Raw genomic sequence first — 14,049 nt, forward strand, 5'->3', positions numbered from 1 at the left:
CAGTTTTAGTCCAGAATAAATGGAAATAAAACAATTTGCATATGATGAAAGATGAAAGTCCTCCTCATGAGATATGAAATTAACCAAGTAAATGTTTGCCCCCCTGACAGCACTTGTTACACCGAGCCCCTGTGCTGCTGTTGAATTCCAATGTGACAACGGTGTTTGTATTCCAGGAGATGTGGAATGTGATGGTACCCAGCAGTGTGCTGACGGTAGTGACGAAGCAAACTGTAATGGTGAGTAACGGCATCTCATCTTGTACATTATTCGTAGTTATACAAAATTGTTGTTGGAGAATAAGTCATAATTAATTACACTGTCCATTGAATGCAGATTGATGATTAGATTTAGAGATCGACCTCTACTGAGGTGGATATAAATGAATAATGCAAAATGGGAGAATACACAGCTGAATGGTAAATATATGTCTCGTTTACAATCATGGTGATATCGGATTGGGGCAGACTATTTTGTTTTCCATGAAGTTAATACCCAGTTTTTATCTTCCTACACAGCGCCTGCAGAGTGTAATCCAACCACTCACTTCAGGTGTTCCAACTCTACCTGTCTGCCGATGGTACGTGTGTGTAACGGCATCCCTGAATGCCCAAACAACGAGGATGAACCAGGACAAGAAATATGTGGCAAGTATTTCAATTGAATTAATTTCAGATCAGGGGGTCTCTAATGGACAATGTAACTATTGATACTTCATCTTCTTTGCTTGGCTTCCTCCAGTTTGGAGAAATGCAGTTGGTGCTGGTGTTGGTAGTACACATATACCAAGGATAGGTGGGTTTACAGTGACATCACATAGTGGAGCGTTTAACGTGGAGGTCAAGTACGAAACTGAGAGAGAGATCGTGAAAAAGTGAGGGATTGATCCAGGCGGAAAGAGAGGTGTGAGAGCAGGAGCCAAGTAACGATAGTTTTGTGAAGCATTCACCCTTCGTTTTTGTATTAGAATAATGGCTCTCCCAGCGTCTTTGCCAGTGAGCGATAAAGCTGTCTCTGAGCGCACTGTAGAGCGGGCACTCACCCACCACGTGGATGATTGTCTCGATCTCCACATGCGCAGCAGGAGCTGTTATCTGGGTTGATGGTGTGTATACTAGAGTTGGTGGGGTATACGCCACTCAGTACCTGCGCCTTGATGGGAACTAGCTGTCTCAGTCTAGGTGGGTGAATGGTTTATGGAAGAAGTTTATGCGCTTGGTCATGGTTGTTGGATAGGAGCTGGAGAGTATACTTTGAGTTTACAGCTTTTTCTGTGAGGTCAGCTCTCACCTCTTTTATGGCATTTCTCACCATCAGCTTCCAGGTGTGGGGAGGAGGTGGAGAGCTGATAAGCTCTTCAAGAGGAGGGAGTTGGTATTGCGTGAGCTTGTCATCTAAACTCTTGATGGTAGGGCAGGATGGCATCTGGCACAAAGCATTCACAAGAAGTCGTCTTTCGAATCTGTCACGAGGCAGCAGTAGGACTTTACCGGGGAGCCGAAAAAAGAGCTTGCCTATACCTCGTCTGACACTGGGGGGGGGGGGGGGGTTGGTGAGCAAGGAGACCGCCTCATAGGCTGTGCTGCGTGGAAGACCAAGAATAGATTAAAGAGATGACACTGGATTCTGTCAAGATCAGAAAGCATCTTCTTGGTCAAGTGTAGTATTTCTACTCCATAAAGCATTCTGAGTAAGCAGTAACGCTTCCAGATAGATACTGTGCTTGGAGCAAGCACTTCGCACTACACTTGGAATTAATTCACCACATCTGTCCATAACTCCCAAGTTAAAATGTTCAAACATTAAAGTAAATTTTAAAAATTGTTTGGAGGTAGACTATAACCAATTTTATTTTAAATAAAAGCTTACCTTTTTGTCTATATTTCTTCTTTGTAGGAAGAAATGAATGCCTGACAAACAACGGTGGCTGCAGCCATACGTGTCTCTACCTTGCCATCGGTCATGTGTGTACCTGTAATGCAAGCTACGCACTTGTAAATGAGACACAGTGTGTGGACATCAACGAATGCAAGACCACACTAGGTATCTGCAGTCAACGGTGCTACAACCTTCCAGGATCCTACAAGTGTGACTGTGATGAGAACTATACCCTGGAGCACGTCAACGGCCGTGGGCACTGCAAGGCCAACCCGGAGTTTGGTGCCCCAAAGCTTCTCATCTCCAACCGACTTGACATCCGCATCTTTGACCTTAGTACATCTTCTGAAGATTACATCAAGAGGTCCCTCCACAGTGCGATGGCTGTTGAATTTGATTCAGCGTCAAATACCGTTTTCTGGACGGATGTCGGACTGGAAGTAGTGGCCAAGTAAGCAGGGGCGGCAATTTCTTTTCATGACTGGGGAATGCGAGGCACGAGGAAGCATAGTGTAAACTGTGCTTACGTGATACCAACGGAATACAGATTTTCTACAATACTTACTTGCACATTTTGAGGGGTATTATGCGAGGGAGCGTAGTGGCTGTAGCGACCGAGCGAGAAGATTTTTGCATTTTTATTAGTCAAACGCTGCACTCTGGGCCCTCAAGCGCCTAAAAGTGTGTCGCAGTCTTTAGTCAGTATTTGCTATTCATTTTTTAAAGGTACTTTTTTCAAATTTTCCGGGGGGGGGGGGGAGATCCCCACGTCCCCGTACTCCCGGGATCGCCGCCCCTGCAAGTAATTAAAGGATAATTACATTTTCTGCGATATCTCATAAGACACATGCAGGTTGGACACATGAGTTTAATATGACTCTTTTAGGATCAGCAAAAACGATAAATAATAGCAACAAGCAGATGAGGTTGAATGATCATTTTGAAGTTATTGCTGTTTGATATTTAGCAGACGAGATATACCTTCATATGAGGCAATGATTGATATTAGATGCAATATGTTATGACTGAACTTACATTGGTAATGTAAATAGCTTGTGATGTCCTTTTTAAGAAAGTCGTTATCAATAAAATTATGAAATAGCATTCGGAATGACTTGATGTGGTTCGATGAAGGTGTGATTTATTAAGCCATATCTGATCTCATTAAAGAACCCAACTGCAAGCAGAGAATGAGGTAGAACCTGTGATTGTGACTGACAAAGTGAAGATTCCTGATGGCATTGCTGTGGACTGGATCAACAGGCTCCTATACTGGACCGACACTGGTGTCGACAACATCGTTGTGTCCAACTTTGAAGGCACCCGGCACACCGTTCTGATCTCCAGCAACCTTGACGAGCCCCTAGCCATCGCTGTGGACCCAGAGTCTGGTCTCATGTTCTGGAGCGACTGGGGATTAGAGGTGATCGAGCGTGCTGGCATGAACGGACAAGGACGCACCGCCATTGTGACCGAGGGCGTGTCTTGGCCCAACGGATTGACACTGGACTACACTCTTGATATTCTCTACTGGATCGACGCCAAGGAAAAAAGCATCAGCTCGGTAAATTTCATGGGTGGAAACCGGCGAGTGGTAGTGGCTGGACAGGGTCGTATCTGGCATCCATTCAGCATTGCTGTCTTTGAAGATTACATCTATTGGACAGACTGGACCAAGAAGAGCATCGAACGGGCTGACAAGTTCACTGGCTCTAACCAGACAACTATCCTCTCTGGAGTATCAGATGTCATGGATGTCATCGTTGTTCATCCGCTCAGACAGGCTCCTCGTAAGTATTATTTCCTCTTTCCTGAATTCATATTTTATTTGCAGCTTTTGAATTTTGCCGATGCAACCTTTTTAAAGATTTTTTGTTCTTGTTAAAATGTATTGTTCATAGGTGTTATTAAAAACCAAGTCCGACTTTTTATCTGTCAAGACACACACATTTAGATCGATGTGTAATTTACGTGGCACTCTGTTCTTTGTTTACCAACAGCTGCAGGGGAAGTGTCATGTGCCACAGACAACGGAATGTGTTCCTGCCTTTGCGTGGCTTCACCTCAGGTTAATGGTTCTGCTGACTACTCCTGTCTCTGCCCTGTTAATGTATCGCTCACCGCTGACGGACACACCTGTGAAGGAGATGAGCCAACCCCAAGTGTCCCTCAACCTTCTGTGCCTTCCACAGCCCTTCCACCCACCACCACCCTACCTCCAGTCAAACCCACTAAGCCTACCATGGCTACTACACCAAAGATAGTCGAGGAGACACCGACGATTGTCGCGCCATTCACCACAGGAGGAGGAAGTAATACATCTAGCCCATTGGCCAATACCCACATGATAGTATATGTTGTCATCGGTATCATCAGTATACTACTTCTCTTCTTTGTACTCTACAAGTGAGTTGAGCTTAATTTTTACCAGCCATCAATAACATTCTGATTTCAAAGTGTAGTGATGATCCTGTAGTAGGCTACAGTATAGTCTACAACTTGATCAGGAGTAAACTTGAATAGGATTACTCCATTAATCCATTTCCCAAGATGTATGTGAATGCATGAGTAAAATTTGAATTGCAGCTAGAGAATTGAATTAACGAATTTTTTAATAATAACATCTCTAATATGATTACTCAAAGAATCAGATACATGTAGAAAAGAAAAACTAAAATAAAGCTATTTTTGTATCATTTGTTCATAAATTGTCTTAATAGTGAAGCTAAAGGTCTAGTAAGATTTTTTTTCCATTTTGTTATTGGTTAACAATGTGCTTTCTTCTATAATTTCAGAATACACTCCATCCGCAAGAAGAGAACAATGAACTCCGACAGCACGGTATACAGAAAGACGACTGAAGAAACCTTCTCATTAGACCCCGAGACAAAAATTCACATTGCTGGCAAACCTGGCAAGAACGAAAATGCCCATGTTAGGGTGAGTTTCCTTTCTTTATTTCCTGCCATTCATAATTCAAGAAAATACATTCATTGCCGAATATTTTCTAGCATAAAATATTTTCAAAATTATACCTGATTCTTGCTTGTCTATATTACATCTTAATATTAGAATTCTGAACAATTTCGTTTGTTTCTAGATAACACTGGAGTTCCCCAAAATACAGTATTAGGCGCAACTGAGACGTGGCTTTCAGATCAAAATAATACACTGTTTTCTCTCCCTGGATATGGTATACTTACAAATAATCGTATAAACAAAATAGGTGGTGGTGTTGCATTTTTTGTGCCAAGTCAATTTGAATATGTTATAATCGAAGACATGAAAGTGATGAATGAAATTGCAGAAACGTTGTTTATTGCAATTACTGATCGCAATAGAAGAAAAACTATCTTGGGAGTTGTTTATAAGCCACCTCAGAGCAATCATGCTTATTTTCTAGACACTCTGAATAATTTATTACACTATCACTCCGTTCAAAACAAAAAGTGTATCATATTTGGAGATTTCAACTATGACCTCTTAACGAGTGATGCTAATATTCATGCACATGAGTTTTAGAGACATTCCTCTCTGCCTCTTTCTTGCCACTCATTTCTAGACCCACTAGAATAACCAATACTTCGGCAACTCTTATTGACAACTTTTTTTTCAAATGTACGCTCTGAATTTAAAGCTGGCATAGTCCTGTCAGATATTTCTGATCATTTCCCGATTTTCATGTATTATTCCGAACGATTTCAGGCAAATATCTCTCCTAGTGATGCACCTAAAAGACGTGTATATAATGACGAAAACCTATGTGGATTGAAACTAAGCCTAGAAGAAGAATCTTAGGATGACGTGTTTAATACAGAAGATGTTAATCAGCCGTATGAAATTTTTATTGGAATTTTTATATCTCATGTAAATCGAAATATTCCTTTTTCTAAACCCAAGTCTAAAAATTATAAGAAGTCACCCAGACTACCTTGGATAACGAATTCGATTCTACGTTTAATAAATCGAGAAAAAAAATTATACTATTAATATATATCTAAATTAACTGATCAAACACGGATCCAGTATACTAATTATAAGAATAAACTTACAGGAGTGATACGTACTGCTAAAAAAGAGTATTATCATGATCAATTCAATCGTTGCAAAAATGATTTTAAAAGAACATGGAAGATCATAAATTCTACCATCAACAATGGATCAAAGCATTCTAAGATTACTAAGCTTAGACGTAATGATGCAAGAGTTGAGGATGAAGTTCAGTTGGCAGATATTTCTCAAGTTGGTTTTGCTAGGCACATACCAACCACGTACCGTTCATTTCACCACTATTTGGGGGAGAGAAATGAAAGTTCTATATATTTCTCTCCTACGTACCCACAAGAGATAGTTATCCCCTCGTCGTGAAAGTCGGAGGGGACATAGAAAAGCTGCCGTCCGTCTTTCCGTGCGTCCTTCCGTCCTTCCGTGCGTCCATAACAAATTTGGTTTCCGATCGATAACTTCAGTAACGTTGACGGATTTTAATGAAATTTGATATGAGGGTACATAATATCAAAATACAGGCTAAGTTCGATTTTGGAGCACGTAGGTCAAAGGTCAAAGGTCATAGCTCATTAAATATGCAAAAAAATACACATCTGGTTTCCGATCGATAACTTTAGTAATGTTTGACGGATTTTAATGAAATTTGATATGAAGGTATATGATATCAAAATATAGACTAAGTTCGGTTTTGGAGTACATAGGTCACAGGTCAAATTTCGTAGCTCATTAAATTTGCGATAAAATACTTTGAGGGGTATTATGCGAGGGGGCGTAGCGACTTTAGCGACCGAGCGAGAAGATTTTTGCATTTTTATTAGTAAAACGCTGCATTCTGGGCCCTCAAGCGCCTAAAAGTGTGTCGCAGTCTTTAGTCAGTATTTGCTATACATTTTTTAAAGGTACTTTTTCAAATTTTCCGGAGTGGGGGGGGGGGGGGCGATCCCCACGTCCCCGTACTCCCGGGATCGCCGCCCCTGCAAGTAATTAAAGGATAATTACATTTTCTGCGATATCTCATACGACACATGCAGGTTGGACACGTGAGTTTAATATGATTCTTTTAGGATCAGCAGAAACGATAAATAATAGCAACAAGCAGATGAGGTTGAATGATCATTTGAAGTTATTGCTGTTTGATATTTAGCAGACGAGATATACCTTCATATGAGGCAATGATTGATATTAGATGCAATATGTTATGACTGAACTTACATTGGTAATGTAAATAGCTTGTGATGTCCTTTTTAAGAAAGTCGTTATCAATAAAATTATGAAATAGCATTCGGAATGACTTGATGTGGTTCGATGAAGGTGTGATTTATTAAGCCATATCTGATCTCATTAAAGAACCCAACTGCAAGCAGAGAATGCAGTAGAACCTGTGATTGTGACTGACAAAGTGAAGATTCCTGATGGCATTGCTGTGGACTGGATCAACAGGCTCCTATACTGGACCGACACTGGTGTCGACAACATCGTTGTGTCCAATTTTGAAGGCACCCGGCACACCGTTCTGATCTCCAGCAACCTTGACGAGCCCCGAGCAATCGCTGTGGACCCAGAGTCTGGTCTCATGTTTTGGAGTGACTGGGGATTAGGGGTGATCGAGCGTGCTGGCATGAACGGACAAGGACGCACCGCCATTGTGACCGAGGGCGTGTCTTGGCCCAACGGATTGACCCTGGACTACACTCTTGATATGCTCTACTGGACCGACGCCAAGGAAAGCAGCATCAGTTGCGTGGATTTCATGGGTGGAAACCGGCGAGTGGTAGTGGCTGGACAGGATCGTATCTCCCATCCATTCAGCATTGCTGTCTTTGAAGATTACATCTACTGGACGGACTGGACCAAGGAGAGCATCGAACGGGCTGACAAGTTCACTGGCTCTAACCAGACAACTATCCTCTCTGGAGTATCAGATGCCATGGATGTCATCGTTGTTAATCCTCTCAGACAGGCTCCTCGTAAGTATTATTTCCTCTTCCACGAGTTCATATTTTACTTTCAGCTTTTGAATATTGCCAATGCAACCTTTTTAACGATTTGTTGTTCTTGTTAAAATGTATTGTTCATAGGTTTTATTGAAAGTCCGACTTTTTATCTGTCAAGACACACACATTTAGATCGATGTGTAATTTACGTGGCACTCTGTTCTTTGTTTACCAACAGCTGCAGGGGAAGTGCCATGTGCCCAAGACAACGGAATGTGTTCCTACCTGTGCGTGGCTTGCCCTCGGGTTAATGGTCCGGCTGACTACTCATGTCTCTGCCCTGTTAATGTATCGCTCACCGCTGACGGACACACATGTGAAGGGGATGAGCCAACCCCAAGTGTCCCTCAACCTTCTGTGCCTTCCACAGCCCTTCCACCCACCACCACCACCCTACCTCCTGTCAGACCCTCTAAGCTGACCATGGCTACTACACCAAAGATAGTCGAGGAGACACCGACGATTGTCGCGCTATTCACCGCAGGCGGAGGAAATGTGGTTACATCTAGCTTATTGGCCAACACCCACACGATAGTAGCTGTTGTCATCGGTATCATCCTGGTACTACTTCTCGTCGTCCTCCTTATCTTCTTTGTGCTCTACAAGTGAGTTGAGCTTCATTTTACCAGCCATTAAAAGCATTCTTATTTCAAAGTATAGTGATGATCCTGTAGTACATAATGGTCAACAACTTGGATAGGATTACTCCATGAATCTATTTCCCAAAATGTATTTGAATGCATAAGTAAAATGTGAATTGCAGCTAATGCATTGAACTAACGGAATTTCTTAAAAGTAACTTCTCTGATATGATTACCCAATGAATCAGATACAAGTAGAAAAGGAAAATTCAACTATAGCTTTTTTGTATCATGTTCATAATTTGTCTTAATATTTTAGTTAAAGGTCTAGTAAGATTATTGGTTAACAACGTGCTTTCTTCTGCAATTTCAGGAGGCACTCCAACCACAAGAAGAGGACAAGGAACTCACAGTTAATGGTGGTCTTTAATGGATAGGATCTAATACCGGAGTAAGCCCGCTGAAGCTGTCCAGGACCTAGGGGTAGTCATCGACAAACATCTATATCTTCGTCGCCACATAAATTTGGTGTGTCGCAGAGCTTCGTTCGCCTTAAGAAGAATTGGTGGTATTCGCCGTCTCCTTAACCAGAAGACAACAGAAATACTGATCCATGCGTTTGTCACATCACTGCTGGACAACTGTAACAGTCTTCTCTTCGGCGTGCCGGACAAAGACATTTCCAAACTCCAACGAATTCAGAACTCTGCCGCCCGTCTTGTATCTATGTCAAGTAAATACAATCACATTACTCCCATCTTAAAGGAGCTCCATTGGTTACCTATTCCCGTACGCATTCACTACAAAGTTATCCTGCTCACATTTAAAGCAATCCATGGTCTTGCTCCTACTTACCTATCCTAGTTGATAGCCCAATATCTACCAACCAGATCACTCTGATCTGCCTCGCAAAATCTGCTAGTTGTAAATAGAAGCAGAACCAAATCTTTTGGTGACAGGTCGTTTGAATGTGCTGCACCAACCCTTTGGAACTCTCTTCCTAGCACTCTACGTGCTCAATCAAGCATAGACATATTCCAGAAAGAACTCAAGACATATTTGTTCAACATTTCCTTTTAATTTTGTACTGGTTCCAAAGGGTTGGTGCAGCACATACCATCTTTGTGACTGACTGAATGCTGATGTTTATTTATCTATTCATATTTATATTGTTGTATTGGGCCTTCCCCACCATTATAATAATTTTCAAATATTACATGTATCACCTTTAATAGAAGCTACTTTCGATTTTTCTAATGTATAACGTATGTCTTCTTACTTGTAAGCTTTGAATATAATTATATGTAATTATTTTTATATGTCTTTATTTCTATTGTCTTCTACATTTGTAAAGCGCATTGGTATAATCAATGCGCTATATAAGAGCTAACTATTATTATTATTATTATTAAAAGACTTCAATGTAAATTTACGTGAATGAATTGAAAACAAATTATATTCAAGTATAAAATTGTTGCAGTTCCAAATGCGAAGTGATGTAAAATATTGATTTAAATCTGATATTGCCGAATATTTTCATAATTTTCTTTTTGTTCTTAAAGATGTACTGCGTGAAATTTTCTATAATTGGGATGATACAATTACAGTGCAGCACATGTAAATATGTTAAAAAGCGTAATGAATTATCCAGCCTCAAAAATGGACATAATATAACAATATTTTGTTGGTAATGCCAAAGATGGGACAAATCAAATCTTGATTATTGGGAAATGAACTCAGCAATATTGAGATGTAGTGATCACATTAGTCTTGTTCAGACGGAGGCAAGTTACCCTGGTGTAAAGGTCGTGTTAACAGCTAGTCGGGGTAAATATGGTAAGGTGGGTGTAAATGTCGGAGTAGTGACCGTCTGAACAGGGACATTTCCCTGGTCTGAACGACGATCGTGTTAGCTACAACTACCTTTACCCCGGCCTATTTGCTCCTGGACAAATCCAGGAGTAACTCGCTAAAGCCCCCATCACACCAAACTAGTTCTCACTACGTTTTGGAACCGTCCTAGAAAATCATTCAAAAACGGGTGATGGTCGGGGTAAATTTGCCATTTCCAGGGAGCTGAAGCCAGTCCGTAGTCAGTTTGTACCCGTTAACTACTATAACTATAACGAGCTAGTTAAAATGGTTTGGACGTATTGGGAACGAGGTAGAATGAGTTAAGAACTGGTATTATTGATTACGGACGGGCTTGGACTGCTTGAAAATAGCAAATTTACCCGATCTGAACTTGATGTGAACTGACGGTGAACGGGGTACAGACGATATGGACGTATTGAGGACTGTTAATGAACGTTCTAGGATCGTATTATAGACATTATTTACATATTCTACCCCGACCATTACCCGTTTTTGAACGATTTCCTATGACGGTTCCGGAACGAAGTGAGAACTAGTTTGGTGTGATGGGGACTTAGCTGCTGGTAATTGATGCTCGACCACAGCACGTTGCAACACGTTCCAAGTAGGATCGAAGAACGGCAATTCCGTTCATAGTACGGCAATCAGTCCGTTTGTAGTACGTCCTCCTCGTTTTAAGTACGTTGTCACTCCGTCTAATTGCAGGACGGGGACAATTTTGAACAGGCTCAAAGTTCTAGAGCAGTCTCCCGTATAGCCAGTCTGAGCCCGTCCATGAAGTTCTTAAACATATCGTAAACAGTTGCTACTACGTTCAACTCCGTTCGCACACAGTTTGAACCCGTTTGGCAACATTTTCCAGAACATATTGAGAACTAGTTCGGTGTGATGGTGGCTTAACACGACTAGAGGGTATAGCGTAAGTTGACCATGTGGATGCTCTCACTTACATCCGGGAGTATTATGTAACCTTTCACGAGCCATCTATACACAGAGTTTGGATAACTTGGTTTCACTGGGTCACAGCATGGCGTATATTCTTTGGTTTTGAGCTTGCCCAACAAAGCAGTAGTCGCCATGCCAACTCGAACCGGGTTGGCCAAACTTTTTGTATAGATGGCTCTGCTCTCACTTATACCCGGGAGTATATGGCTCTGCGTAAGCTACGCTGGTCGGTGGAAGATCGTGTTAAGCTGGTCCGAGTAAGAGCGTGTGGACAACTAATGGTGTAAATGAAATATACATGAGACATTTAGTGCTGCAGGGATTCAAACTTACGCCGACTAGCAAAACCCCGTCTGAACAAGACTATTAACGGACAGAAAGTGGTAAAAGGTATTTAAATTGAAATTATTTTGTTATGTGACAATGTATCTTTGAATCTTCAGCAATTGTATGGGTGTAAAAATGTTACAACATGTGACACCACAAGATTGGTACTCATTTGATTTTAGAAAATAGAAACACGGGTTCTTTGTGATTTCTTACTGTAGTTTTGTAAATATCTTAAATAACATTTTAATTCGGATTTTAGTACTGCATTGTGGCATGAATTAAATAGTTTGTACTTGCATTGTATACTGTATATAAATAGAGAGGGGGTTGATTATGATCTAACTTGTTTTAATTTATGATCGAATTTGATATTTCTTTAACAAAATATAAAACATTTCCAATTTGTTCCTTACAAAAAGCCTTTGATTCATCATTCCTGGACCGAAAATAAAAATGATTGATTCTTACTGTCTGATTGTTACTGTGGTTTTTACGAAAAGTGGCAATCTATATGTTAAAATAATCCAGCCTAAACGGATAGTACCAAACGCGGTTGTGTGTACGGAGGTGCTTGCCTATGGAACTCACTTCCAGATGGCGTGCTTTTAGTATTCTCGATGGGGACATTTATTTCGCACTGGGAGATCAAAGATCGGCTTCGTAAGTTAAGGCAGTGACAACTGCTATTTAACTATGATCACAAGAAGAAAGGAAAAGGGGGAGAAGATGTAATCCACTTCGTATAGTGCATTATCTTCTTTTTTCACCTGAAGACAGAGGCGCACTGCCCATGGTGAGTTTGCGAAGTTTCTGTTTTGTAATTTTAAGATGATTATATTGTTGCTTTTACTCTGTAGATATTTCAGAAATAACAATAAAAACAGAAGAAGAAAAAAGTTTCCCCCTCAGACCGCTCAATATTTTGGCTGGAGAGCCGTTTGAATAGATTAAGTGGGTCTGTCGCGTCGATAATCCCCGGTGGGATCTTCAGTCCTATCCCCCCCCCCCTCCCCGCCCCTCACTCCGAAAGAATGGTGTTCACGACACCTTGATTGCTGACCCATACCTGTATCCTCTATTCCACGGGTGGCAAACCTTTCAAAGCTCGCGGGCCACAGCTGACGATTGGCATAACTTTGCGGGCCGTAGGTATTCTCCCCCCCCCCACACACACACACACACGCACACACTCATGCAATACGTGTACACACCTGCAATTTTGCAAAAACAAACAAGCAAACTACAAAATCAGTGGAGAAAACAAAATCAGGCTCACTTTTTTAGTTTGATTTTTGGGGCTGCATTAAATGGACAAGTTTCAGCAAGTCAGACCGGTCACTATAATTTGCCAAGCCTTTGTTTTCTAGCCTCATCCTGTAACTCTCCATAATTTGCGTGTCATAATGTCTTGCGATGTTGTTAACCTTTATTACATTCACACTCTGGTGACAAATGAGGCAAAGTGGTTTACCTTTCTCTTCTATGAAGAAATACTTCAGAGACCAATCTGATTTAAAGTTTCTGCCTTCATCGATGCCATGTTGGTTGTTATTTCAAACAAAATCAAGGAAGAATATCCTAACTTTATAAGTTGTACAATGCATACCTTATTGAACGCGGTGTAAAGAGAAGGGGAATATCCAGGTTACGATTAAGATTCATGAGAAAATTGAACAGCGGGAGAAAAGGGTTGTAAGTTTCAAGACAAGTATGGCATTTCAAACATATTTCTCGATTCACAACATGTATATTTACAAACGTTACTGCGTGCGGGAATTACAAACTGAAATTAACACGGCGTTAATGTATTGAGAGCCAATATCTTTGTTGTGAATGATGAAAACAAAAGAAATGCAGATAGCCAGGGGAGTCTGTTCCTTTGACAATAGGACTAACTGTCTTCACCATCAGAACAGTATCCAGACGCTGTGTGGCAGGACAGGTTGTGTATCCGGACAGTTTGACATTTTAAACTGTTATTTGAAGAAGCATACTCGACAATATTATAAAGGGCATATATTAAATGATGTTAAATCAAAAAGGCAAAGGTGGTGGCTTTATTTTTGTTAGGCGTCCGTAGATATCCCCCCTCCCCCCCCCCCCCCCCCTCTCATATAACTGTTAATAGGGATCCGGCCAGACTATATAGCATAACTATCAAAGGATGACCAAAATAAAATTTCCTATTCAAACTCCACCTTATGTTGGGATTTCTTTGTTTATGGTGGGGTTTCCAAAATTCGCACACTTTTCAAGTCAGATTTTAAAAAGTTTAAAAAAAACACGTTTCATTCATTCCAACCATAAAAGACACATCCAACAGTCATAAAGAGAACAATGCCCAAATTTGAGAAGACGGTTTATACCCTAATATTAGGTAATTTAAAATTCCCCCATCCCGCACTACTTGTGGATGATGGTAATAATGAGGATGATAC

The 14,049-nt window shown here is 40.9% G+C and overlaps 1 protein-coding gene across 1 annotated transcript in view; it reads left to right on the forward strand.

The window, feature by feature from the left end:
* LOC594262 (low-density lipoprotein receptor-related protein 4) overlaps positions 1–14,049 on the forward strand; it is a 29,981-nt gene that overhangs the window by 8,654 nt on the left and 7,278 nt on the right. The window contains exons 5-15 of the mRNA XM_030996642.1: positions 111–239; positions 519–656; positions 742–844; positions 1,318–1,448; positions 1,897–2,329; positions 3,049–3,668; positions 3,879–4,284; positions 4,674–4,888; positions 7,251–7,853; positions 8,059–8,485; positions 9,001–9,194. Coding sequence (XP_030852502.1) covers positions 111–239; positions 519–656; positions 742–844; positions 1,318–1,448; positions 1,897–2,329; positions 3,049–3,668; positions 3,879–4,284; positions 4,674–4,888; positions 7,251–7,853; positions 8,059–8,485; positions 9,001–9,194 — 3,399 coding nt within the window. The remainder of the gene's footprint in view (positions 1–110; positions 240–518; positions 657–741; positions 845–1,317; positions 1,449–1,896; positions 2,330–3,048; positions 3,669–3,878; positions 4,285–4,673; positions 4,889–7,250; positions 7,854–8,058; positions 8,486–9,000; positions 9,195–14,049) is intronic.

The sequence above is a fragment of the Strongylocentrotus purpuratus genome, unplaced genomic scaffold, assembly GCF_000002235.5.
Source record: "Strongylocentrotus purpuratus isolate Spur 01 unplaced genomic scaffold, Spur_5.0 spur5_scaffold_3, whole genome shotgun sequence".
NCBI lineage: Eukaryota > Metazoa > Echinodermata > Echinoidea > Camarodonta > Strongylocentrotidae > Strongylocentrotus > Strongylocentrotus purpuratus.